Here is a 25,890-nt window from a genome sequence, read left to right on the forward strand (position 1 = left end):
GTTCATTTATCAGAAGTGGCCGCAAAGCTTGTTAAAATTGCATGCAAATTCATTGGTCAAAAACAGTGGGAGTTATTTTCCTGCATCAACATCTATTTTTTTATCCGCTGACAGCAATCGCATTTTCAAACATAGTTTTTAAAAAAATCGTTAAATATACAATAAGACACAAGAATATGAAAGCGACTTGAAAAAAATGTTTTATTGCTATTTTAAAATTAAAATAACTCCGCAGTAACTATACTGCGGAAAAATGGTTGTCATGGCAATTATACATAGGGTATATCCTGAATTTTCAAACCTACCGTCTGTAACCGACAACGTGCGGTGTCTATACAAGTGTTTAATTATTCATTCGTTTTTTGTTAATCGCACGATTAACCATAAACTTTGGAAAATATTCAAAGCCACCTCGCTTTGTATTTGCATATATTCTCCAACGCAGACCGCATGGATAGTCCACGTCCTCTCCGGCTCTGTTTCAAATCCTAGTGAGCTGACTACCTAGACAGCATTCTCAGTCAGCTGATGCCTATGAGGGACGAAAGCGCGGTCTGTGTAGTCAGCTCACTAGATTTTGAAACAAACCGAAAGTGTGTGGCTCTAGGGAGGATGGTTAGGTAATATCCGCAGGATTGAACCGGGGAAAGTTGTTTCCTGAACTCTTGGTGCAGTTTTGTCGAAGCCCGGCCCTGCTGCTGTCCACACAGGAAAAGGAAGACGGATGCGGGCGAAGGGAAGAATATCGAAACGAAAGGAAAATATCAAGACAAATGACGTGAAACCATGGAAGTCTCGGACACGACAACATCGCGCAATGACGAGGAGAAAGATGGTATGAACAACCAGTTTATGTTAAACTACAGTCTAAAAATGCGGCTTTGTGTCGATATAAACACATTTTGGACAATTATTCCGCGATTGTTGCGATTTAGTTAGTAGGTAATGACCATTTTGAGCTTGCGTGCAAACGTATCTGATTATGTGCCGAAGCTCTGAAATAAAGCGAGCAGACAGCTTTAAGAAATGTGGACGTGCTTTGATGAAAATCTTGTTTTCTGTTGATAACAACAACAGCAAATCAGTGCAGCACAAATCAACAGGTGTTTAGGACCAGAATCAATATTTGTTTGACAGGTCATGTATCAGGTTTGAATGCGGACAAATCAAATCAGCAGTGTTAATCTGCTTACGGCAAAATCCATCTTGTTAATGAAGTAGAGCTCTTTCGTGTGGGTCACTTATGTGTCACGCACCTGTTTTCCTATTATGTACCTTTTTAAACGAGTCTTTAAAATAAGACGCAGGAGAAAGGGGGGCAAGGCCATTTAGAAGAGTATCTTAAGTCCTTCTGTGTTTCTTTTCAGGAGAAGCTGAAGCAGACCTGCAGACGCAGTTAATCGAGTGTCGAGCTCAGCTGGAGCACTGGCAGGGTGTGGCGAGGATCTGCGAGTTTAGCAAACAGGAGGAGCTGCAGGAACTGCAAAAACAATGCGATCAGGAGATTCAGTCCTTGCAGGAGGCTCTGAGAGGTGAGAGGGAGGGAGGGATTGAAGGAGTGTGGTCACCTAAGGGGAGGTAAAGGACAAGTCTGTTGAGGATTGTTGATTCATCCTGGAACTTCTGTGGAGAAAAGCCACAATGTGTCTTAAAGGGATAGTTCATCTAAAAATAAAAATTCTGTCATTAATTTCTCACCCTCATGTCACTCCAAACTCGTAAGATCTTCGCTCATCTTCGGAACACAAATTAAGATATTTTAGATTAAATCTTAGAGCTCTCTGACCCTGCACAGACAGCAACACAACTGACATGTTCAATGCCCAGAAAGGTAGTAAAGACATCACAAAAATAGTCTATGTGACATCAGTGATTCAGCCGTAGTTTTATAAAGCTCAAGAGTATTAGTTTTTAACAGCAGATGGCATTTAATGCATTCAGACAATTGCAGAATCGATCCATGAATCAATTTATCATTCCATCGGACGCATGCTTATGCATTCTCTGCTTGTAAACGAGGTACAATGTCAGAACGCTGGCTTTTGCGTCAGCAGCACCACACTCACGCATCATGATCTTGTGAACGTCTGGTGAAGACTGACAGGAAAGAGAAGAAACTGTTGATTAAAGTTGTTATTTTTGTTTCCTTTGTGCACAAAAAGTATTCTCGTAGCTTCATAACATTACAGTTGAACCACTGATGTCACGTGGACTATTTTAACAATGTCCTTACTACCTTTTTGGGCCTTGAACGTGTGTGTCAGTTGTGTTGCTGTCTATGCAGGGTCAGAAAGCTCTTGGATTTCATCAAAAATATCTTAATTTCTGTTCCAAAGAACGACATGGAATGACATGAGGGTAAGTAATTAAAGGAAGTGTTTTTCATTGTTTCATTGGGCGAACTATCCCTTTTAAATGAGAAATTTACTTCCAGAACAAAAAATTACACACAAAATTTACTCACCCACTTGTCATCCAAGATGTTCAAATCTTTCTTTCTTCAGTCGTAAAGAAATTATGTTTTTTGAGGAAAACATTTCAGGATTTCTCTCCAAATAGTGGACTTCAATGTTGCCCACGAGAACTTCCAAAATACAGTTTAAATCCAGCTTCAAAGGGCTCTAACTGACTCAGCCCAGGAAGAAGGGTCTTATCTAGGAAAACAATTGGTTATTTTCTTAAAAAAAATACAATTTATATACTTTTTAACCTCAAATGCTCATCTTGTCTAGCTCTGTGCATACTTTGTGTATTCCAGTTAAAGACAGTTAGGGTAGGCTGAAAAACTCCCATCTCATTTTCTTCTCCAACTTCAAAATCGTCCTACATCTCTGTTCTGGGTTGCATTAATCTTTCTGATCTTTCTAGATCTTTCTGAATGCAACAACATTCCTATATGCAACACTTACTTTTCACAATCTACTAAACAACCAAATTCCTGTGGCTCAAATAGTAGATCATAGGCGCTAGCAATGCCATGCTCAGTTAGGGTAGGTTGAAAAACTCCCATCTCATTTTCTTCTCCAACTTCAAAATCGTCCTACATCTCTGTTTTACCTTTTTTTTTTTTTTTTTTTTTTTTTTTTTGTAAAGGGCATTTGATCTTCTTTGCATGTTCACTTTGTAAACACTGGGTCGGTACTTCAGCAGTGATGTAGGATGATTTCAAAGAGTAGTAGCTCATCCAAAAATAAAAAATGTCAATTCCATCCAAACATTTTTTTCTGTCAAACACAAAACGAGAACAACAGTTCTTTCCGTACAACATAACAACAATGAAATGTTGTACACAAAAGTGCAAAACACCATAATAAACCCTGTTAAAGTTAGCATGAAGTAGAAAATGTCATTGTTTTTTCTTCCTTAATATGACATATGGCTTCTCTAATGAGAAAAAATTGAATAGGACTTTGTTTTAGTCCATGAGGAACTGATTGGATTTTTGTCAAATGTTTATTGTGAGTGACAAGTTGATGAAGTGGAGTGACAGGTTGCTCATGTGAGTCACAAGTTGTTAAAAGGGAGGGATTATTGTCTCTCCTTCACACCATTGCACACATCATCAGAGAAGAAAGGGAAGGGAGGCTAATGTTTTTCATGAAAGGTTATGAGGGCACATGAATTTAAAAAGACTGATGTGCATGGATAAATCATTAGGGCTGTAACGATACACGTATTCATATTGAACTGTTTGGTACAAGGCCTTTGGTTCGGTATGTATTACAAACCGAACGATTCGTCAGACTAATCCTATTACGTTTGAAAAATAAAAGAGCTTAAAGTGTGTGAAATATCCCTGATAGCACACATACATCACAGGGACGTTTGCATTTACACCTAAAAGATGTTTGCTCATCTGCAATATGTCTATAGGACGTTTCCTATCAGATGTCAAATAGATGTCTTATTAGATGTCTTTAAGATGTTTGTGATTTAGAATGTATGTAAAACTGACATCTTACAGACGTCTGTCAGACGTTTGTACACAGCAGATGCTTTCCAGATCAAGAGATCTTTAACAGACATCTTGCAGACGTACATGTGCTATCTGGACCTATATTAAACATAGAATGTTTCATTTATTTACGAAACGAATACAAATATACCATGCTATAGGCCTAATATAAAATAACAAATAACTTACACAGAGTTTAAATATAAAACACTGAAAATCAGCAAACACGGTGGAACCAAATAAATAAGAAACAAGTGTAAAAAAAACCTTTCAAATTCATCTTAGATAAATGGCAAAAGGCAAAAGGTCTTGCAAAGTCTAAAATATTTTAAAGCAGGCGCTTTTGTATTCAGTTTCGAAACTAAATCTTTCACCAATGTCTTGTCTTTATGACCTCACTCGTCAGCTCGACTCGCTCTCCTCACATGATAAATTAAATCCAACTCCTACCGCTGATCTGAGATTGTGACTGTGTTTCGGCAGACTGCATTATTCAAAGTAAAAAAAAGGTCATACTTGGTGATGTTAGTTTTAACAAATAAAAAATGGGTAAAACTCAAGGAAATTTCTCTGGCATTTCTTTCTTTCTGCTGTATTGGAAACGAACTGTACGTGACACTGTATCGCATCGTATCCCACCTAACTGTGAATTTTGTGAACTGTTACACCCCTATAAATCATGTGTATTCCTTAAAAAATAAGAATAGTCTGTTTTGATGTTATAGTGACTTTAAAAGACACTATGTGATTTGTGAGCCGTATATTCAGTGTTCTGTATAGTAATTCTTCACTGCAAGTCAGCCAAACTCATTATTATTGAATAATGAATACATTTCAGTTCATCGCACAAAGCTGTCAGAACATTTCAGACACGAAGTTAGACTTATGAACTAATTTTATGAAACTTTAATGAAGTTTCTTCAGCATACAGGTTTGAAACATAAGGGAGAGTAAATGATGACATTTTTGAGTTTTGATATTTGTAAATGAACTTCTCTCAATTTGGCTTGCAGTCAAAACTGACCTTTTTTCTGGATGCATTTTATTAGATTTATTGTAAACAATTCATCTGTCCACATATTTTATGACCTTGTCATCTTCTATATCTTGCAGTTTTTATTGGATTTTTCTATACATAATAAAAAGGGTATTGATAACAAACTCACTTGCCACAAGTTTTGATTCCACAATGTTTTTTAGCCACAATTAACAAAACTCCATCCAGTTACCAAGTTCAGTTATGCAGCAAAATAAAATACCCTCCAATGAAATAAAATGATAACAGAGTAGTATATGAAAACACAAATGCATAATTTAAAAATAACTGTCTATACTGTATACCTTATTACAAATCTTTAAGGAGCCGGTGAGTAAGAATTCGATTTTCTCAAGCTTTATACAAGTAAACACCTCTTTAATTCACTTATAAAAGGTGGGGGTGAAATGTGTTTCCACTTGACCTTGTTATATTTAATGAAAATGTGATAGAATTCACTTCTGTCTGCTGACGTATTTAGGGTTGCATTAATCTTTCTGATCTTTCTAGATCTTTCTGAATGCAACAACATTCCTATATGCAACACTTACTTATCACAATCCACTAAACAACCAAATTCCTGTGGCTCAAACAGTAGATCATAGCACTAGCAATGCCATGCTCATGGGTTTGATTCCCAGGGAATGCACTGATGAATGAACTGAATGAACTGCTTTGGATAAAATCTTCTGCGAAATGTGTAAATGTAACCGTTTTTTTTTTTCTTGTTCGTTAAGCCATTGCATTTAGGAGTATGTTCAAATTCAGAAGTTCAGTTGGCTGCAGTTTCATTTAATTTGCCAACTTGCATGTCATGAAATATAATTTAACCCAAAGATTTGGAAGCGACAGGAAATGTGTTTCACTATTACTTGTGTGACTGATTCCAATTTATCACATCCTGTTTATTTCCTCTCATCTCAGAAACAGCTGCTCAGTATGAGGCTAGAATATCTGTTCTGCAGTCAGAACGAGCACAGTGGAGGAGAGCTGCTTCGCCCCGGGATGCTAAGGTTTGTGTGTTTCTGTTATCTAAGTACTGAGGCCAAAACATATGTACAGATGTTTTTTTTTGACACAGTATGTGTCTGTTTCCCTTTTTGAAAGATCTTTCGGTTTCTGTACTTTTGGTTTCAGTCACTTCTGCATTTAATACATCTGTTTGTGCATGCAGGGTATCTCTAAAAAAGGGAAGGTGGAGGGTACCTCTCCTCCACAGGGTGATTCTCCTCCCCCACGAGGTGCTGACCATGAGGGCTCAGGGTCAGACTCTGATCCACTGGAGCTGTTGGCAGAGACGTCAGATGCAGAGACGACAGGCCTTATGATGGACTACTTTCCCCAGCACTGTGACTCTGCCTCCCTGTCGTCTTTCTCTCTGGATACACCCTCTTTGCCCCGACGTCCACCCCCTCAAGATGACACCGCCTCCCTAGTGTCCACAGGGACACTGGTGCCTGAAGCGATCTACCTGCCACCACCGGGACACAGACTGGTCACGCATGCAGACTGGGACAAGTTGCAAGCACAAGTCAGCATAAGTCTAGTTTTTTTGTAGCAAATTTCTCACGAGCATAGAAAATTGCATCAGGAAATGTTAAAATTTTAGTTGCCAGGTGTGGAAAAGTCATGAAAATGAACAAAACACTAAAACGTAATGGAAGGGTTTTTTTTAGTTATCCTTGTCTCTAGAATATTTAACAGCTAGAAATCACTGTTCATGACTGCAGTCCAGTATCCAGTAATCGCAAACAATTTGAAACGTCATGGAAATTTATTTAGCCTGTTGTTTGTTAATCAGTGCATTAGAGGTCACTGATGTCAGTGCATGATGTCACCATCTCTTAACTTGTTGAATCTGATATCATGGCATTTTTAGCTTATAGAGCTTCAAGAGGAGGTGACAGAACTTCAAAAGCAGAAAGCTGAGCTGGAGAGAGAACTGGATGTGCAAAGCACAGAGACACAAAAACAGGTACAGAAACTCTCAGTTCCTGTCTTGCGTCACTCAGACCACATAAAACTGCCAGAAACAGTTGCATTGCTTAATATTTTTGTGAAAACAGCCATACAGTGATACGTTGACACAGTACATAAGTAGAACGTTCAAAAGATCAGCATCTATTTAAAATATATATATTTTTTTAAACACAACAAATGTCTTTACACTCACTTCAATTTAATGCATCCGTGCTGAATAAAATAATGTATAAAAATCTTACTGACCCCAAATTTTTGAGTGGAAGTACACTACCAGTCAAAAGTTTTTGAACAGTAAGATTATTCAGGTTTTTTTTTTTTTTTTTTTTTTAAAGAAGTCTCTGCTGCTCAACCATGCCTGCATTTATTTGATCCAAAGTACATCAAAAACAGTATGATTTTGAAATATTTTTACTATTTAAAGTAACTGTTTTCTCTTTTATTATTATTTTATAATTATAGTTTAAAATGTAATTTATTCCTGTGATCAAAGCTAAATTTTCAGCATCATTACTCCAGTCTTCAGTGTTACATGATCCTTCAGAAATCATTCGAATATGTTGATTTGCTGCTCAAAAAACATTTATTATTATTATTATGTTGAAAACAGCTGAATAGAATTTTTTCAGGTTTCTTTGATGAATAGAAAGTTCAGAAATCTGAAATAGAAATCTATTTGATCCATTTAAAACATCAATAACAAATGAATAAAAATAAAATAAAATAAATAAAAATTATACTGACTCCAGGCTTTTGAATGGTATAGTGTTTAGTGTTACAAAAGCTTTTTTATTTCAGATAAATGCTGATCTTTGCATCTTTCTATTCATCTATTCAAGTCAAAATCTGGATATTAAAATGATTGTTTGAAGGATCATGTGACACTGAAGACTGGACTAATGATACTGAAAATGTAGCTTTGATCACAGGAATAAATTACATTTTAAAATATATTCAAATAGAAAACACTTATTTTAAATAGTAAAAATATTTCAAAATATTACTGCTTTTGCTGTATTTTGGATGAAATAAATGCAGGCTTGGTGAACAGAAGAGACTTCCTAAAAAAAACCATTAAAAATCTTATTGTTCCAAAACGTTTGACTGGTAATGTATATAATATAACATATAGCATATCTACAGATGATTACTTTCAAAGCAGTGTTATCTATTGATATCTGTGTTTTTGTCTATTGCAGTTGTCAGTGCTTCAGTCTCAGGTGCAAACGTCTGAAACCCTTCTTCAAGATATACAGAAGTCTTTTAGCCAGTCACAAAATGCCGTTCAGAGCAGATTGGTGAGTAGCAGTTGAATGGTCAAATCAAAGGGCAGCAGGTATCCATGATCCAAAATCTTGATGTGATTACAAACTCTTTAAGAGTCTGCGTGTTTTTTTTTTTGTTTTTTTTTAACGCAGGCCGAGCTGTCTTACTCTCAAAAGAGAGTTTGTAATGAGCTCTCCAAGTTGAAAGGTGAAGACACTGATGTGGATGAAAACAGCCTTCCACCCCACAGTCCAACACTAGAGGTATGTTAGTGAGTGTGTGTTTACAAGTGGATTTGATGAAAGGAGACTAGAGATGTGGAACAATTGAATGTTGTGTGTATTTGTCTTAATGATTCATTAAGTCTGTGTGTGTATCCACTATGCATAGGCAGCTCACTGTGAGGAGAGGCTTCGTATTGAAATAGTCAACCTACAGGAACAGCTGGAGACACGCACAGAAGAGAGCGGTCTGTCTATATCACTAGATTACATTACATTTAAGGATTTGGCATATACTTTTTTTTTGGCAAAGAGACTTTGTTTTATAATGAATCATTTGAATCATGTCTGCCATTTGTCCTGTTTGTTAAAGATTTTGATTGTGTTTTCTCTTTAATGACGTGTTCTGCTTTTTGTCTCTTTTTCTTATTTTTTTTTTTTACAAATCTGCTCCTCCAGAAATTTTAGAAGGTAAGTTATTTAACTTTTTGTTAGTAGTGTAGATCCTAGTTGTTTTATGCGGGTAAGTGTTTTAATATTTTAATGTATTATCATGAAAGTGTGTGTCCAGTGTCAGTTTGTGATTGAGTTCTGTCTTCTTCAGTTAAGCTTGCCAGCCTGACAGTAGAGACAGACCGCATACAGATCCAAAAGGAAAAGGTATGACAGCCTTTAATTCTCAAGAGTTATTTCGTATGGAACTAGGTTGTATTCAAAAATGTTCTCCACATCCGTTTGCTTGTATTCCTTTTCACATATTTTTCACAATTCACTGTTTATTGCTGAGATGCTCAATCAAATTAGTCTATAAAGACATTTTTTTGAATGTCAAGCCTCTTTTGCTTGTTTGTACTTTAGTGACACTAGCTATGTTTCCAGCACCCTGTTTTTATGCGCGTTTTGAAGTATCGCATAAGAAATTATAAAAATCCCTTAATTTGTAAAAACGTTTCTACACTCGTTTGAGGTAGTTTTTGACTTGTGTGAAAAAGAGCAAATAATGGGAAATGGAAATTAATTTGCAGAATAAATTCCTCCATGCTCATCAAAAAAGTCATGCGACTTTGCGCTATGGGACCTGACCGATCATGCTGCACAGCATCTGAAATGTAGCTATGGTTGTTCTTAAACGCCCAAGCAAAGTTTGTCGTCAAAGTATTTCTGTATAATTGGCTCCCAGAGCAGACTTACACGACTGCATTCCCAAACAGCAGACATCCACCTCCGAAAAGCAATGACCAATGATTGTGTTTCGTCTGCTCTCTCTGAGGTGCAAGTAGATTGTTATATATGAAAACTATTATATGTGACCCCTGGACCACAAAACCAGTCATAAGTAGCACGGGTGTATTTGTAGCAATAGCCAACAATACATTGTATGGGTTAAAATGCTTGATTTTTCTTTATGCCAAAAATCATTAGGATATTAAGTAAATATTATGTTCCATGAAGATATTTTGTAAATTTCCTACTGTGAATATATCAAAACGTTATATATAAAATTTTTGATTAGTAATATGCATTGCTAAGAGCTTAATTTGGACAAATTTAAAAGCGATTTTCTCAATATTTAGATTTAAAAAAAAAAAATTGATGCACCCTCAGATTCCAGATTTTCAAATGTTCAAATATTGTCCTATCCTAACAAACAGGGTTTCATTATAAGCTGAGGTCCTTTGTGACAAATGAACCGGAAGTAAGAACATCTGAATATTGTTTTTGTTGTTGTTGTTACATGCACATAATGAGGTCATGTGACTACAATATCCATTGAACCAATGGTATCCATTGTCCCATCTATGTGTGCAGTTGGAGGCTAAGCTGCACGAGTGTCGTGTGGAGGTGCAGGGTCTGCGAGTGGCGCTTGCTCACCTTCAAAAAGAGAACAAATCTCACATCCAGGAGAAGGTAGACCTGCATCTTGGTGTGAATAGGTGAATATCATTGAATTTGATTATATAGTAGTTTACATCTCTATGTCTATCTTTCAGGCAACGTTACAGCAGCAGTGTTTAGAGTATCGCAGTCAGGTGATCAGTCTGCGCTCTCAACTAGACACTAGTCAAGCTGTGCAGAAGGATTTTGTGCAGCTGTCGCAGTCACTGCAGGTACTTGACTGATTTAGGATCAGCATGCAGTTCATACTCTTCTTCATCTATTCTGCATAAACACTGCAGTCTCTGTTGACATTGAAGTTGTTGATGGTACACATAAGGATGTCATTTTGACATTGCAGACAAATCTTTGAGGTCTGCCGCAACTTTAAGTGTAGTTTTAATTTCTTCTCTCTGCATTCTCAGGTGAAATTGGAGCAGATTCGCCAAGCAGAATCTTTGAACCAAGTGAAGCACATTCTAGGGGAGGAAATTGAAGACACTGATTTACCTGCAGACGCCACATGAAACAATATAAGAATAGGTGATGTTTTAGCCAACCAAAGGGACAAATGAGACTGGTGGGCAAGGAGGTGGTCCTCAGAAAGGGCCAAGCTGAGGTGGGCTGCCTACATTTAAAAAAAAAAAAAAACCTACAGTGACATGAACTAAACAGCCATTCCTGCACTCATGGGTTCACAATTCTTCTAATGAACTCAAACCATACAGGAAAAAAGATGATTCCTTATCAATCTGGACAACTGGAATTGCTAATACTTGAATTTTGTGAAAAACTAATACACTGACTACTACCTGTACTAGACTTAGTGCTACTGTAGTGTAAGTTTTATCTTCCTGGCCTGATCCTTCTTTTCTAGTAGACACTGGCGGATACTTATTAGTCATTTTCAGCACCTGTCACCAGCAAAATAAAGGCCAAAAAACTACTGGGGATGGATACTGGGGGCAATTGTAATTTTTTTGAATACATATATTTTTCCTTAAAAACTCTGCTATTGCTATAAGAAAAAAAATTGTGCCAAAGTACAAGTAAGCAACATCATCATTAATAAGCATATGATGAGAAGGACTATCATAATATTTAATATTATTCCATATAATATGTCAGAATATTTTCACCTTTATATGGTACTAATTATTTTAGCTGTCCTAAATGATGTTTTAAGTGAACGATTAAATGCTAAACACATTATAATTGTGTGAAATGAGATGCAACCTTTTTACTACACTATTTTAATAAACTAGATCTAATAAGTTGTTGACTATATACTAGTCTTACAATATGTTAATGTTTTTAAGATTAAATCTGTTACAATTGCCCTCAGCTTCACAGCCATTAGGAAAACTTTAGTGATATTCACCAGCAAGTGTTAGCATATTCCTTTTTATGTTAGCTTGAAGCCAACAACCAGAGATAAAATAAATCTTACTTTAAATTAAATGCATTAAAACCTTAGACACATAAGAAAATATTTTTTGTACCTCAAATGTTTTTTTGTTACGACTGTATTTCAAAGTGAAATATTCAAACTTGCTGTTCTCAGACATATTGAGAACTTAAGCTGAAAAGGTGCCATCGCTTTAAACTGAATACATTTTGTGTGTAACAGTTTCCCCCTGTTATAAAACTACCCACTATAATTATTTGTGCATTCAGTTTAAGGCCAAAGTCACTTTACTGGAAAGAGCCATCATTTCATTATGAAGTATCTGGTGCCTGAGCCAATGAACAGTGGAAGGTCAATGATAAAACACTAAATCTGATTGAATGGGGCTAATAAATGTTAATTCATATAAATGAAGTACAATGTTAGTAACAAATCTAAGTGCAGTACATATGTATGAAAAATAAAGATTAAACTAAAAGACAGTAACAGATCACGCATGTTTTTTAAACACATCTTTATTTTAAGAATAGCATTTTCATTCGAATATACTGTTCATAACAATATATATATTAAATTATATATATATTAAATTAAGTCTTAATACATATACATAACACATTTTACTTAAATATTTTTTTCCTTTGTTCTATAAGGTTTTACATTACATGGTTGATTTTCACTGGTTCACAGTGGTTTTCTTTTTCACTCCTGGCAAATTCTGCTTTGGAGTTTTAGCACATTTCTTCTCTTTTTCAGTCCCACTTTTTGGACACTAGATTCTCATCTTTCTCTGTTGAGGAAAATAAGTTACATGAGACAGGATTGCTTAAAGTTAGTCCACAACTATCTAGGCACACGTTGCTTTGAAGCACGTCATCTTAAATGTATAGTCTTAATCACATTTTTAAATATGGAAATATTCTTTAAACTATTTTAATTGAACAGAATCTCTGCTGATAATTATATTAAGATTCTACAATGGCATCTATTGCTATAGGAGCACTACTGTACAGTCATTCACAGATTCAGCAGTCATAAGATCCGAGGAGCTCCATGACTGACACAACAATATGTACGTCAATCAACAAGCCAAAGAATATAGCACATTTTGTCCATACACAAACAGACACAGGGATGCAGGCAGGCACGGACAGAGTGGATTGTGGGATACCTTGCTTTGTTACAGGAATATGGAGGGAAACAGGATTAGGCTGGAATGAAATAAAAAGGGGTTGAACAGGGGATTGAGTGAGGAGGGGTAAAAGGGTAAAGAGGAGGAATATTTACACCACCAGAAGAAATGGAGTGTTGAGAAAAAAGGACAAGAGATAAGTAAAGGAGAATACAATTTTAAAAGGGAAATAAGTAATCATAGGAATTTATATTTTCTTGTTATAGTTAGTCAGGTCTTCATTAGATACAGTAAGTTGTTGAAGAGGTTTTAACCAATATTTAGTTATGCATTTGTATATGTTTAGAGTTTATTATAAATACCAGTATTCAGAAACTGTTTTATTAACATGAAAATTGATTAATCATTTGTAAATCTTAAAAAAAAAAAAAAAAAAAAAAAAAAAAAAAAAAAAACAGATAAAATACTTTTTTAAATTTGTCAAGATGTGTTTGTGTGCTTTAAATGGTTACTTACGCTCCAAGTAGTTGCGAGCAACAAACTTGAGAAGCTCATCAAGAAGAATGACTGGGAAGGAAAGTTTCAGTACAACGATCCACTGTTCCACGTTGAGATGGGTTAGCTTGAAGATCATCTGTTCGGGGGAAAGGCAGAGATTAAAAAAAAATGAATAATTACAGTTGGATTAAAACAGAATGAATGAATGATAAATGAAGTGAAATGACTTAATTAAGGAATTACAATATTGCTATTTTATTTGCATTTATGGATTTGCTATTGAATCAGTGTTTGGGACATGACTTGGATATGAGAGAAGTGTCTCTTGGCTGGGCCTGAGGCTCCTAGCCACACATCTTACATCGCCCCCTAGTGGCAGCCCCTTTAGCCTGCATGGCGTTATTGCTAAACCAGGGGAGCCCAGACTCGGTCCTGCAGGGCCGATGTCAGGCAGAGTTTAGCTTCAACCCCAATTATACACACCTGAACCAGCTAATCAAGCTTTTACTAGGCATACTAAAAGCTTCCTCCAGGTGTGTTGAGAGAAGTTGGAGCTAAACTCTGCAGGACACCGGCCCCTCCAGGACTGAGTTTGGGCACCCCTTGCTAAACACATAAACTAAATTGAATTCAGCATGCTGAATGGATGTGGTACTTACGGGCAGAGGGTCCACATAGATGATCATGAAGTGCAGAGACATGGAGAGACTCATGGCTCCCACCAACCAGATATTGCTCCATGGAGGCATACGCAGCAGAGACTGATTCTCAGATAAGCTGCAAAAGCATGCACCAATGTATGTTACAGTCAGCATGAAACATTTATGATCAGCTGCTTTATGATGATGTAAGCTTAAGTACTGACCTGTTCAGAGCGTTGCACATCTCAATGGTGACCAGGACAGACAGAGCCATTGTCATGGGTGGAGCAGCCTCGAACACCTCGCAGTCAACACCAGCAAAGTCCTCGTTCTCAGCAGTGCACTGCATGAAGTGGGACTGAGGACAAAGAATAGGTATAGCATAATTATTTCACTGTTAAATGTGCCACATTATTACAGTCTTTTATAGTTCTCAATACAGAGATATCTGGCATTAATTATTGTATCCCTGAAGCATTAGATTCTCACCAGCTGGTAGAAGGACACCATGGGGCCGTCTTCAGAGTAAATGAACCACCAGCCAGCAGCAGCGACAGTTGCAGCACCAACGTAACCTGCAAAAGAGATCAAACAGAATTTGTAATGCAGTCTTGAGGAAATCAGGGAAGGTACAGTATCACTAAACACATGGTGAACCTAGAAGAAGAAGTATGCAGAAATAAGGAAAGTAGCTCACCTCCAATGGCCAGGTATCTGAAGAAGAGCCAGCCAGAGATGAGGGGCTCTTTGGGGGAGCGGGGAGCCTTGCCCATGATGTCCAAATCAGGGGGGTTGAATCCCAGAGCGGTGGCAGGAAGACCGTCAGTCACCAGATTCACCCACAGAAGCTGAACTGGGATCAGAGCCTCAGGAAGACCAAGAGCAGCAGTCAGGAAGATGCTGAAAAAGATGGGGAAAATAAATCGGGTTTAGAGTCAACCAATTCCAGAGGGTAAATGTATTAGAGAGAGACTGTCACTCACCACACAACCTCTCCGACGTTGGAGGAAATGAGGTAGCGAATGAACTGCTTCATGTTGTTGTAAATGGCTCTGCCCTCCTCAACGGCAGCCACAATGCTGGAGAAGTTGTCGTCGGCCAGGACCATCTCAGAGGCTGACTTGGCAACAGCAGTGCCAGAGCCCATGGCAATGCCAATCTCTGCCTTCTTCAAGGCAGGAGCATCATTCACACCATCACCAGTCTGAAGAGTGTGTAGAGGAGGTGGGGAATGAAATGCAAGAATGTTAAATATATTTCTGATCAAGTGACCAAGATCCTATTTGGGCTTATGTCCTTTGTCCTTACCATAGCAGTGATCTCATCAAAACTCTGAAGGAACTCAACAATCTTGCTTTTGTGGGAGGGCTCGACACGAGCATAACAGCAGGCTCTACGCACAGCCTCTCTCTGCTGGGCCAGTGGCAGGTCATCAAACTCACGGCCAGTAAAAGCACGGCCTGTCACATCCTCATCATCGCTGAAGATGCCAATACGACGGCAGATAGCCACAGCAGTACCCTTGTTATCACCTGGGAAAGGGAATTATATTTTTAAGATTGTTGACTCATGAAATGTCAGCACTGATTTGAGGATCGAACATGACTCACCTGTGATCATGATCACACGGATACCAGCAGCCCTGCACAGCTCAATAGATCCAACAACCTCTTTACGAGGAGGATCCAACATACCAACGCAACCAACGAAGGTGAGATCAGTCTGTGAGGAAAGCAAAGAAAAGGAGGGGTTAGCTTAATCAAAATTCCGTTACCATGTTAGTTGGAATACAAATCAAGTAATTTGTGGTGCTAGAATATTCCAACACACCCCAACCCTACCGTAACCCAACCCACAACTCTATCGCCCCACTCCTTTAGACGTCCAGAGAGGAGGAACTGGAAGACTCTGCAGTGAGTACCACTTGCACAAATACCTCATATTCAGCAAACTTGGTGGAGTCCTCCAGGTTCATTTCATCCTTTCTCAGAGGGTTGTCACGGGTTGCCAGTGCCAGGCAACGCAGGGTATCACGGCCAGTTCCCCATTCCTTAATCACAGCCATGATCTTATCCTTAACTGGACCAGTCAGGGGCACACGGGTGGTTCCAACACGCACATAGGCACATCTGTCAATCACACCCTCAGGTGCACCCTACAACAACAACGGTTTTAAGGTTTAGATTCTCTTTAGGGTATTCAATTTTACTAGGTCGTTTTAAGGATTGGTCGTACCTTGACAAACATCTTGTTTCCAACTGGGGCCTTGGAGGCCTTTGCAGGGGAGCAATAGACGGACATGGACTTCCTGTCACGGGAGAACTCAAGGGTAAATTCCTTCTTCATAAGCTGTTTGATCACCTAGGAAAACGAGGAAAAATGTACATTAATATGAAGTTTTGTTTGGAAGGAGCTTAATTATTCAGTCCAGACAATCATTATTACGGGCCTATAGAAGTGACGTGACATGATGTGAAGTGAAGTATGTTGACCCATTCCAGTGGTGGAAATAGCTATATTGCTGCGGTACCCAGGGAGCAGTTGGGGGTGCCTTGCTCTAGGACAGGGATAGGCAATGTCGGTCCTGGAGTGCTCCAACCCTGAAAAAACCCTCACCTGCCAGTAGCCCTAATAATCCTAAAGACCTTGATTAGCTTGTACAGGTGTTTTTGATTAGAGTTCGAACTAAACTCTGCAGGTCATTGGCACTCTAGGACCGATGTTGCATATCCCTGCTCTAGCGTCTCACCTCAGTGGTGGTATTGAGGGTGGAAAAGAGCACTGGTTATTCACTCCCCCCACTGACAATTCTTGCCGGACCTGCAACCTTTGGGTTACAAGTCAGATTCTCAACCCATTAGGCCACGACTGCCCCTAAATATAATCAGCAGTCATTGTGCCATCCCAGCAACAAATCTTCAGACATCCCTCCACCTCCCCATCTCCTTTATTTATGTTATTCTCCTTCTATGTAGTACTGCAATGGGGGAGTGAAACTCAGAACTCAAGCCGTGCTTCGGGTTCAAGCCTTCATTGAAGACAGCAAGCCAAGTTTGTTTACCGTTAACCATCAGGTTCGGATAGATGGGTGAACTTGTGAAATAATTTTTGATAGGGAATTACATTAAAATTCAATCTTGGAACATGAATTTGACAGTTGAACTATTACAAAATATCTGATAGTAAATTAGTTGTAGAAATACCACTATCATAGATGTCCTTTTGATATTTCTGTCATAAGTTAGTCTAAAATACTTACAGTGCAGCATGTGTTGGCTCTCTCCACCTTGGACAAACCACGGACTTCAGTGTTGAACACATTCATCTTCTCAACCAGGCAACACAGGGCGGTCTCTGTAGCTTCACCCACTTTCTCATAGATTCCTTTAGACTGTAAAACAAGCGAGTGAGAGTTAAGCTCAGGTGTTGCTCCATAAATGGAGGGTCTTTGATGAAAAATAAATGTTTGTTTACCTCATTGTAGTCCAGAGAGGAGTCATTGCACAAGGCGCAGATGGTGGCCAGCTCAACAAGGCCATCATACTGGCCACACTTGACAGGAAGTCCACCCTTAGTACTGTAAGGTGAAGTAAGAAGAATGGTGAGTCTCTCTGTCTTAGTGTGTTTGTATGTCAGTCACGTAATGAATATGAAATTACTTACACTTCTCCCTCTGGTGTGTACTTGGATCCAGAAATGTCATACTGGTCAAGAGTCACAGATTCGCCCTCCACCTTCTCAATGATGAACATCTAAATACAAAGAGAACAAAAGGTTTTTGTGGTTGTAGAGGATTGGTATATTGTTGCTTGCTTGATTTCTTTTGGAGAAAGACAATGTCTCTCACAAACCTTTGTAACACACATCTGGTTGGTGGTGAGGGTGCCAGTCTTGTCTGAGCAAATGACAGATGTGCAGCCCAGAGTCTCTACAGAGGGAAGAGAACGGACGATGGCGTTCTTCTTAGCCATACGACGAGTTCCCAAAGCCAAGCAGGTAGTGATGACAGCAGGCAGACCTGTTTGGAAAAGAAAAGTGTCAAATACACACTGTCATGAATCATGAAAGTCATGAATTTTGAATAAATTGTACTCTTGATTTCACACAGCTGTACACTGATTTCTATTATGACTCTTGTATTCTCACCTTCAGGGATGGCGGCTACAGCAAGAGCCACAGCGATCTTGAAGTAGTAGACAGCACCACGGATCCAGGAGCCACCGTGGACGGGGTCGTTAAAGTGGCCGATGTTGATGAGCCAGACAGCCACGCAGATGAGGGAGATGACTTTGGAGAGCTGCTCACCGAACTCATCCAGCTTCTGCTGCAAGGGGGTCTTTTCCTGCTCAGTGGCAGCCATCTGGTCACGGATTTTACCGATCTCGGTGGAGACGCCGGTGGCGACCACAACTCCGACAGCCTTGCCGGCAGCGATGTTAGTGCCCTGGGAAAGAGAGTGGGAGAGAATGTGTCAGTGCAAGTGCTGGAGAAGGAAAAGAGGGACAAGAAAGAGCTGAAGACAGGGAAACTCACAGAGAAAAGCATGTTCTTCTTGTCCTGGTTGACAGCCCTGGGGTCAGGAACAGACTCTGTGTGTTTAATCACACTGACAGACTCACCTGAGAATAATTTGAGAAAAGAGGTAAGTGAAGAAGCATTTGTTTTTGTGAGTATTGAATGAGATTTTGTAAATGGGAGACAAACCAGTGAGGATAGACTGGTCCACACGCAGAGTTGTGGAGCGGATGGCGGTGATTCTGATATCAGCAGGGACTTTGTCACCAACTACAAAGGAGAAAATTGAGAAATAAGAAGACATGTATGAAGTTATAAATAAAGCTCATAGTAACAAAAAAAACTTTAGAGTGACATTTAGGGCTATAGTGGCTCAGTAGACCTATCATTTAATTTTTAGATTTAAAATTATTTTATTATAAAATTGTCTAAAACTATGTACAGTTGAGGTCAAAAGTTTACATACACCTTGCAGAATCTGCAAAATGTTAGTTATTTTACCAAAATAAGAGGAGTCATACAAAATGCATGTTATTTTTTTTTTTTTTAGTACTGACCTAAATAAGATATTTCACATAAAAGACGTTTACATATAGTCCACCAGAGAAAATAATACTTGAATTTTTAAAAATGACCCATTCAAAAGTTTACATACACTTGATTCTTAATACTGTGCTGTTACCTGAATGATCCACAGCTGTTTTTATTGTTATATATATATACATTATATGTTTAGTGATAGTTGTTCATGAGTCCCTTGTTTTTCCTGAACAGTTAAACTGCCTGCTGTTCTTCAGAATCATTCAGGTCAGCATTTTGTGTATTTGAACCCTTTCCTACAATGACTGTATGATTTTGATCTTGTTACACTGAGGACAACTGAGGGACTCATATGCAACTATTACAGAAGGTTCAATTACTCACTGATGATTCAGAAGGAAAAAACTATGCAATAAGAGCCAAGGGGGTGAAAACTTTTGAACAGAATGAAGAATGTGTACATTTTTTTTTATTTTGCCTAAATATCATATTTTGTCATTTAGTACTACCATTTAGAAGCTACAGAAGATACTTACATGTTTCCCAGAAGGCAAAATAAGTTAAATTTACTGATCTTCGAATTCAAAAAGTTTTCACCCTCGGCTTAATGCATTGTGTTTCCTTCTGAAGCATTGGTGAACTATTGAACCTTCTGTAATAGTTGCATATGAGTCCCTCAGTTGTCCTCAGTGTGAAAAGATGGATCTCAAAATCATGCAGTCAGTATTGGGAGAGGGCTCAAATTAACATTCGTTTAACTGTTAAGGATGAACAAGGGACTCAATAACTACTATCACTAAGCAAACAAAATAAAACCGCTGTGGATCATTTAGCTAACAATACTGGTAACTGGAGAAACTACGTTTATAAGACAGTTGTCAAAATTCATTGGTGATTTCAAATGTAAAATTTAATCAGAATCTTAGTGAACAGTTTTGGAGAATTCTATGTTTCAAACATGGTGATCAAATTAAATAACTTGTCTTAAAGGGCCTTAGGTTTAGCTTCAGCCCTACTTGAGCCAAAGTCCCTTTAACTTAAGCACCTTAACCAGCTAACCAAGGTATTCTGGACTACAAAAAACATGGCCCAGCAGATTGGCCCCCTGATCTAGTCTAAAGATAATGCCATTGTCAATGATGTTTGCTGATCTTTTGGTGAAAGATTAGAGATTCAATCTCCAATCAAGGGGCAAATGCATGAAAGAGAAGAATGACAAGGACAAGCCGACTTTCAACATGGTGTAAACAAGTGGCCTAGAGAGAAAAAATGAGTGATTGGGAAGGAACAGGTGGAAGAGGGAAAGAGAAGGGGCAAGGGATCGAAAGAGGGCAAGTAGGGGAACAGGTGCTGGGATGTATTTATATACAGGCCTTTTCTTTGCTCGTGCTCTCGCGGGTTCTTTCAGCCTTTTCTGATCCCATTACTCTATATTCTTCCTCCCACTGTCACACACGCCCACCCCGTAATTGCCATAAAAGGACGCTCACACTTTCTCAAGGGCATTAGTCCCATATAGTCCTGTCGCCTCTCTACACACGTGTCTTGTTACTTGACATCATTGTGGCTGCGCAGTGTAACAGTTGGCTTGAAGGTGTTGCTTACTCTGCATTTCCATTTTCAGACCATTGCACTATTCTTGTGGGTTACGAGACTGTTCTGTGTTAATGATGCTCTGCTGTCAGACTGGTGTACCTGATACTTCCACAATGTCTCCAGGAACAATCTCTCTGGCTTTGATCCTCTGCACGCTCTTTCTGTCAGCGCGGTACACTTTGCCCATCTCCGGCTCATACTCCTTTAGAGCCTCGATGGCGCTCTCCGCATTGCGCTCCTGTGAAAACACAGTTCTTGATCAGTTCCTGCTCCCCTTAGGACTTTACACCTTGACGTCTTTCTCCTTCCAAGGGTGTGCATACTTTCCAAATGACTGTTGTGCCAGCTGTATGGACCCTTGATGAAACCTGATCAGCCTTTAGTATTTTTGCCGTTGGACCTTTGTGAATTCTCCGTGAATACTTGTGCCTAACCTTTAACCCTTGATGTCATTTACACCACTCTGAGTTCTAATGCATGCATTCACTGTGTATTTATACAGTGGCCCCAAAAATAGTTCTAGACTCTTAAGTTACTCTTGAATTACTCTCGAATTTTTTTTTTTTTGTATTAGATAACTTCAAGATAACTACAAATGGTATCTGCAAACAAATGATGCTAGAGCTTTTCTTAGTGACACCTTCAGTTTAGCCATTTTCAATGATTTTTTTTTTTTTAACCAAGTGGACAAGGTTATTATACCAGTAGTGTATTTACGAGGTCCATTTCTCTCAATTCACCTATATATCGTAATTATAAGTGTAGTTCGTCACATGACCAGAAAATTTCCAAATGATTTTTGTCTTCAATTTGAACAATATATGTACTGTCATATGATTTAAAACCGTGTTTTGCCTAAAACACATTTTCTTTAATTTCTTTTCTTTTTATTTTAACAATATGTGCCTCTTAGTGGAACATTTTGTCATTTTACTCTTTTGTTTTTGGAGGCTGCCTCTAGTATCCAGATACTTTTTGGGACCACCATTTTGGGGAAGTAAAATGGATCTGCATATTCACCTGCCATACTCCAACGACAGCATTAGCAATAAGGATGAGAAGGATGACAAATGGCTCGACGAAGGCAGTGACGGTTTCCTCTCCTTCCTCAAACCAGGCCAGTACCTAATGAACAGAAAGAGACAGAGAGAGTGTGTGAGAGAGACATCCAAGATCCATATGGGAGGTAAGAAATAACTAATAATATCTACAATTCATCTCATTAGAGTCTGATAAAAGAAACAGTAGATATAGGTGAAATTGTTTGTGTGCACTTGTACTGACTACGTTATTGGGACCAAATGTCCCCACAAGTATAGTAATAACAGTATATTTTGACCTTGTGGGGACATTTTTAGAACCCCACGCTCTTAAAAATAAAGGTGCTTCACGATGCGATAGAAGAATCTTTTTTTGTTTAAATGGTTCCATAAAGAACCTTTAACATCTGAAGGGCCTTTCTGTTTCACAAAAGGTTCTTTGTGGTAAAAGAAAGTTCTTCCGATTATAAAAAGGTACGAACGAGATGGTTCTTTAAGAACCTTGGACTGAATGGTTCTTTGTGGAACCAAAAATGGTTTTTCTATGGCATCGATGTGAAGAACCTTTTAAAGCACCTTTATTTTTAAGAGTGCATGAGGAAACAAGCTTATAAATCACACAGAGCAATGTGTTTTGAAAATCCAAAAATGCCTGTAGTTTTGTGTGAGGGGTAGGATTAGGGTAAGGTGAAAGAAAATACAGTTTGTACAGTAGAAAAAACATTACGCGTTTGAAATGAACTGTGTGTGTGTATGTGTGTGTGCATACTCTCTAAAAGTTTTGTTCAAGTAAGTGTAACACCCCCGCCACCCCCACCAACACTTCATCTGTACATGAAGTTATGCTTGAAGTGTACAGCTGATCCTTTTCCAGTAATTCTCACGTGTGCACAGTACACGCATCCCTCAATTTATTGCACGTTAGCACCTGCTGTCTGTCTTTCTCTCCCTCACCTTTACAGTCTCTCCACCAATCTGTTTTTCATTCCTTCCGTCTTTGACCTTTGTGGGTGGATTCAATTTCTTGGACTGGCTTAAGACCACCTTAAAATAACACTCTTTTCCTCCCTCTGTCTTAATCACTCGCTCCCTCTCTCTTTTCTTTTTCTCTCTCTATTCTTTCCCTGTCCTTGCTTCTCCTCAAAGCTTGTATCCTGGCCTTCTAAGGCCATAATGACAGCTGCGATAAGGCTTGGCGAAGGCCTGAACAAAACAGCAGAACTAATGCCGTCTGCTTCATTTATTTCAAAACAGAAAGAACGTACGTCACTCGCTCGTTATCAGAGTGGCAAGTACTCAGATTTCAAGAGTGAGGGCATGTATATGTCTAAGAAAAGATGCCTAGCGCCTCATGCTAGCAGTTCCAGTTTGGTTCCATACTACAGATAAACAGCTGGATTATTGTCTACCCATTATATACTCTAGGCCGAAGGGTTACCGTTTGGCTTGATTGACAGGAACGGATGGGAATGTAGGAAATGTGTCCCTGTCCTTCACATTCACGTTATTAATCATTGCCTGTACCTCTAAATGAAACCCCGTCCATTCATAAAAATGTTACAGCTCTGTGACTGTAAACCTAATCTAAGTCAGCATAACCCAGGCTATGAGTTGCTGAATTTTTAAAGCATGACCTGTGCAAAGTGAGGTTTCTAAGAGATGTCATGTAGTTTTTTATTTACTTACAAAAGAGATGCAAGCAGCCAACAGCAGGATCCTGACCAAGAGATCTTCAAACTGCTCAACCACCAGCTCCCAGATGCTCTTACCTGAGGAAAAAAAAGGTAATTTTTGATTGTTATTTTTTGTATATTGTTCAATCAGTCAGTGTGACCAACTGGTAAGCACACCAAGCATGATCTTTGTTTGACTGAAAAGAGAAGCGCAAAAATCAAATTGTATGTTTGCAAGCAACTGATTTCAAGCAACTGATTGCATGCAACATTGCATAAAAAAACAGACATGATGTCAATTCTTCATCTAGGTCTTGTTACATAAATCTATAATAACAGTAAACAGAGAACTTACCTTCTTCAGCGGGCAGCTCTGTGATTGGCCAGTTTGGTCCAGTAGACAAAACGAATGGCAGATGTGGGTAGAAACAGAACCATTAGAATTAGCCATCAGTATTTTTCCCATCCACAATCACCATATTAAATGATGTTATAACACTATAATCTGAAGTGAGCTGAGCTCACAAATATCATAGTCTAGCCATTTGTCCTTCTGTTTGACCTTCTACTGAAGTCCCTGTGGGCTTAAAATGGCCCCTGTGTTTCAGCTGTCACTTTATTGCTTTTCTTCTTTCTTTGCTTTATCTTCATAATGTTATTATGCTGCATAGATAAGTGCATCTGCATCTGTTCAGGGTCATTTTGCCTTTGGCTGAAAGCTTTAATTTCTCCTATGCAGTATGTGAAGTTCTCGTAAGAACACTTTTGGAGATGTATGCTCTCTAAAATTTGAATGCATCTGAATTGCATTTAAAAATAAGCTTTGAGACATAGTATAACCGTATAACACTTTCTGATTTCTAACTTGGGAAATCTTGCTACCTCTGCTTCAAAAAGGCCTGTTCTGTGAATTCATCCCAACTTTGTTGCATTGTAATCAAACATCCATTCAGATTTTTCAGATGCCTCCTTCATTTGTCCATGCTTTCCTCACCGTTGAATCCGTACTTGGCTTGGTTTCTCTTGACCTGATCTGGAGCGAGGCCTGTGCTCTCGCTCACGCCGAAGTAGGCCAGGCATTCTGCTGGTTCCTTGGTGTGTGCGTTCTCCATCCTGTCTGCTCAAAGGGGAGACTTCAAAAAAAAACAACACAAGAGATGTAGATGAGTTGGATTCCTACCCAGAGCAATGCAGAAAATCCCGTTTTTACACGTCAGTGAGAAAAACTAAGAGCACGAGAGTACACACCAACACTTTTTAAAAGTGTAGGATAGGGACAAAACAGATGGCCCCTTGATTCTCTCTCCCCTCTCTCTTTCTCTCTCCTTCTCCTCCCTCTGGAGCGCAGGGCTGACAGAAAGTGCAAACTTCCACCCATCTCTGTAGAGTTTTATAAAGACACCAGGCGAACCATCTCCCAGGTCACACCCAGAGGAGGCCCCCTATTGGCTGAGATCAGACAAATATGGTGAGGAAGGGGCATGGCCTTGGGAAGGGAGATAAAGCGGTGTGATTGGAGCAATTGGGCGACAACTGCAGCGGGCGTGAGCAGCCTTGAAAATTGGGGTCTGTTTTTGGAACGAGGATGGAGACGGTGAATGGGGAATTGGGGAAGTGTTGGTGGGGGTCGAATGAGTGATTGCTCAAATGGTTTTGGGATGTTGATATGCAGTAAGGGATGACCAAGGGCTTGGCTTTTTGTGGGGATTAAAAACTTACAGGGCCTTGTTATAATTATGTGGTACAGGATTAAAATGTATCCATTCTATTAGAACATGAAGGTGTGAAGATGTGTTTGAAAATATATGAAGGTCGTCAGATCTGCATCGTCAGAGAGGATTAGCACGTGTGATGAACGGCTATGGAAAAAGTGTGTGAGGCTAAAACAATTCTTCAGACGTGGCAAATGTGCTGTAAAACAGTCCGAGGAGGGATTAATAAGCAAGAGTGTGTAAAGAGGGAAAGAAACAAGCGAATGCCTGTTAAGGTAGAAATGAAGGCTTTTGATCTGTTGACAGATCGTTTGGAAGAATAGACAGTTACAGACGACTGGTTATATCACTTTTGCCAAACCAAATCAAGAACAGGAAGAAACATTTCAGCTCATTTAATATTCCTTAATTTCTTTATTTAGCAGACTTAATTTTTAATGCGACCAAATGCTTTCATAATTACTGTAAAGCTGGTTATTAGGTTGAATAGAGGTAAAGTAAAACAATGGATTACGTTTAATATTTGATGATGATGATATGTTTAAAATAATATTGTGTGAGTGGGTTAAGACGACGATCATATTTTAACACACCGATAGTGACAATCAGTTGGTCAGATAAATCAAGTCACAGGCTCATTTGCTTTAGCGGGGTTCACGCTTTTAACATTCTCATGTCATTTGAAACTAAATCCATGCCATTACACTAACATGACAATTAATTTAAATAACTCATAAGTGTCATTTATTAATTCTATTTACTTAATAATGCAAAACATTTTATCAGTTTGGCACTTGGTCAT

The 25,890-nt window shown here is 38.8% G+C and overlaps 2 protein-coding genes across 3 annotated transcripts; one reads left to right on the forward strand and one right to left on the reverse strand.

Annotated features, from left to right (window-relative positions):
- Positions 1–534: 534 nt before the first annotated feature.
- rabep2 (rabaptin, RAB GTPase binding effector protein 2) lies at positions 535–13,337 on the forward strand. 2 transcript variants are annotated; one of them, XM_051105843.1, is made up of 13 exons: positions 535–835; positions 1,371–1,532; positions 5,916–6,004; positions 6,166–6,522; positions 6,871–6,966; positions 8,171–8,269; positions 8,390–8,500; positions 8,628–8,706; positions 8,918–8,929; positions 9,063–9,118; positions 10,268–10,366; positions 10,450–10,566; positions 10,759–13,337. In XM_051105843.1, exons 1-13 carry the CDS (start codon positions 787–789, stop codon positions 10,858–10,860), a joined length of 1,428 nt encoding a protein of 475 aa, XP_050961800.1. In that variant the 5' UTR covers positions 535–786; the 3' UTR covers positions 10,861–13,337. The 2 variants fall into 2 exon arrangements, 1 of the variants encoding a protein (XP_050961800.1); XR_007827434.1 differs by lacking the exons at positions 10,268–10,366; positions 10,450–10,566; positions 10,759–13,337 and having other exon boundaries at positions 541–835; positions 1,368–1,532; positions 8,628–8,929.
- On the reverse strand, positions 12,239–24,748 carry atp2a1 (ATPase sarcoplasmic/endoplasmic reticulum Ca2+ transporting 1). Its single transcript, XM_051105842.1, has 24 exons — positions 24,625–24,748; positions 24,371–24,509; positions 23,732–23,749; positions 23,390–23,472; positions 21,684–21,788; positions 20,763–20,901; positions 18,717–18,797; positions 18,546–18,631; positions 18,159–18,456; positions 17,864–18,030; positions 17,676–17,764; positions 17,487–17,589; positions 17,272–17,403; positions 16,248–16,373; positions 15,949–16,167; positions 15,623–15,734; positions 15,321–15,544; positions 14,996–15,216; positions 14,710–14,912; positions 14,502–14,587; positions 14,237–14,370; positions 14,031–14,148; positions 13,390–13,507; positions 12,239–12,531 (listed from the first exon to the last, which is right to left on the reverse strand). Exons 2-24 carry the CDS (start codon positions 24,486–24,488, stop codon positions 12,494–12,496), a joined length of 3,018 nt encoding a protein of 1,005 aa, XP_050961799.1. The 5' UTR covers positions 24,489–24,509; positions 24,625–24,748; the 3' UTR covers positions 12,239–12,493.
- Positions 24,749–25,890: the final 1,142 nt, after the last annotated feature.

This window comes from Labeo rohita, chromosome 3 (genome assembly GCF_022985175.1).
Source record: "Labeo rohita strain BAU-BD-2019 chromosome 3, IGBB_LRoh.1.0, whole genome shotgun sequence".
NCBI lineage: Eukaryota > Metazoa > Chordata > Actinopteri > Cypriniformes > Cyprinidae > Labeo > Labeo rohita.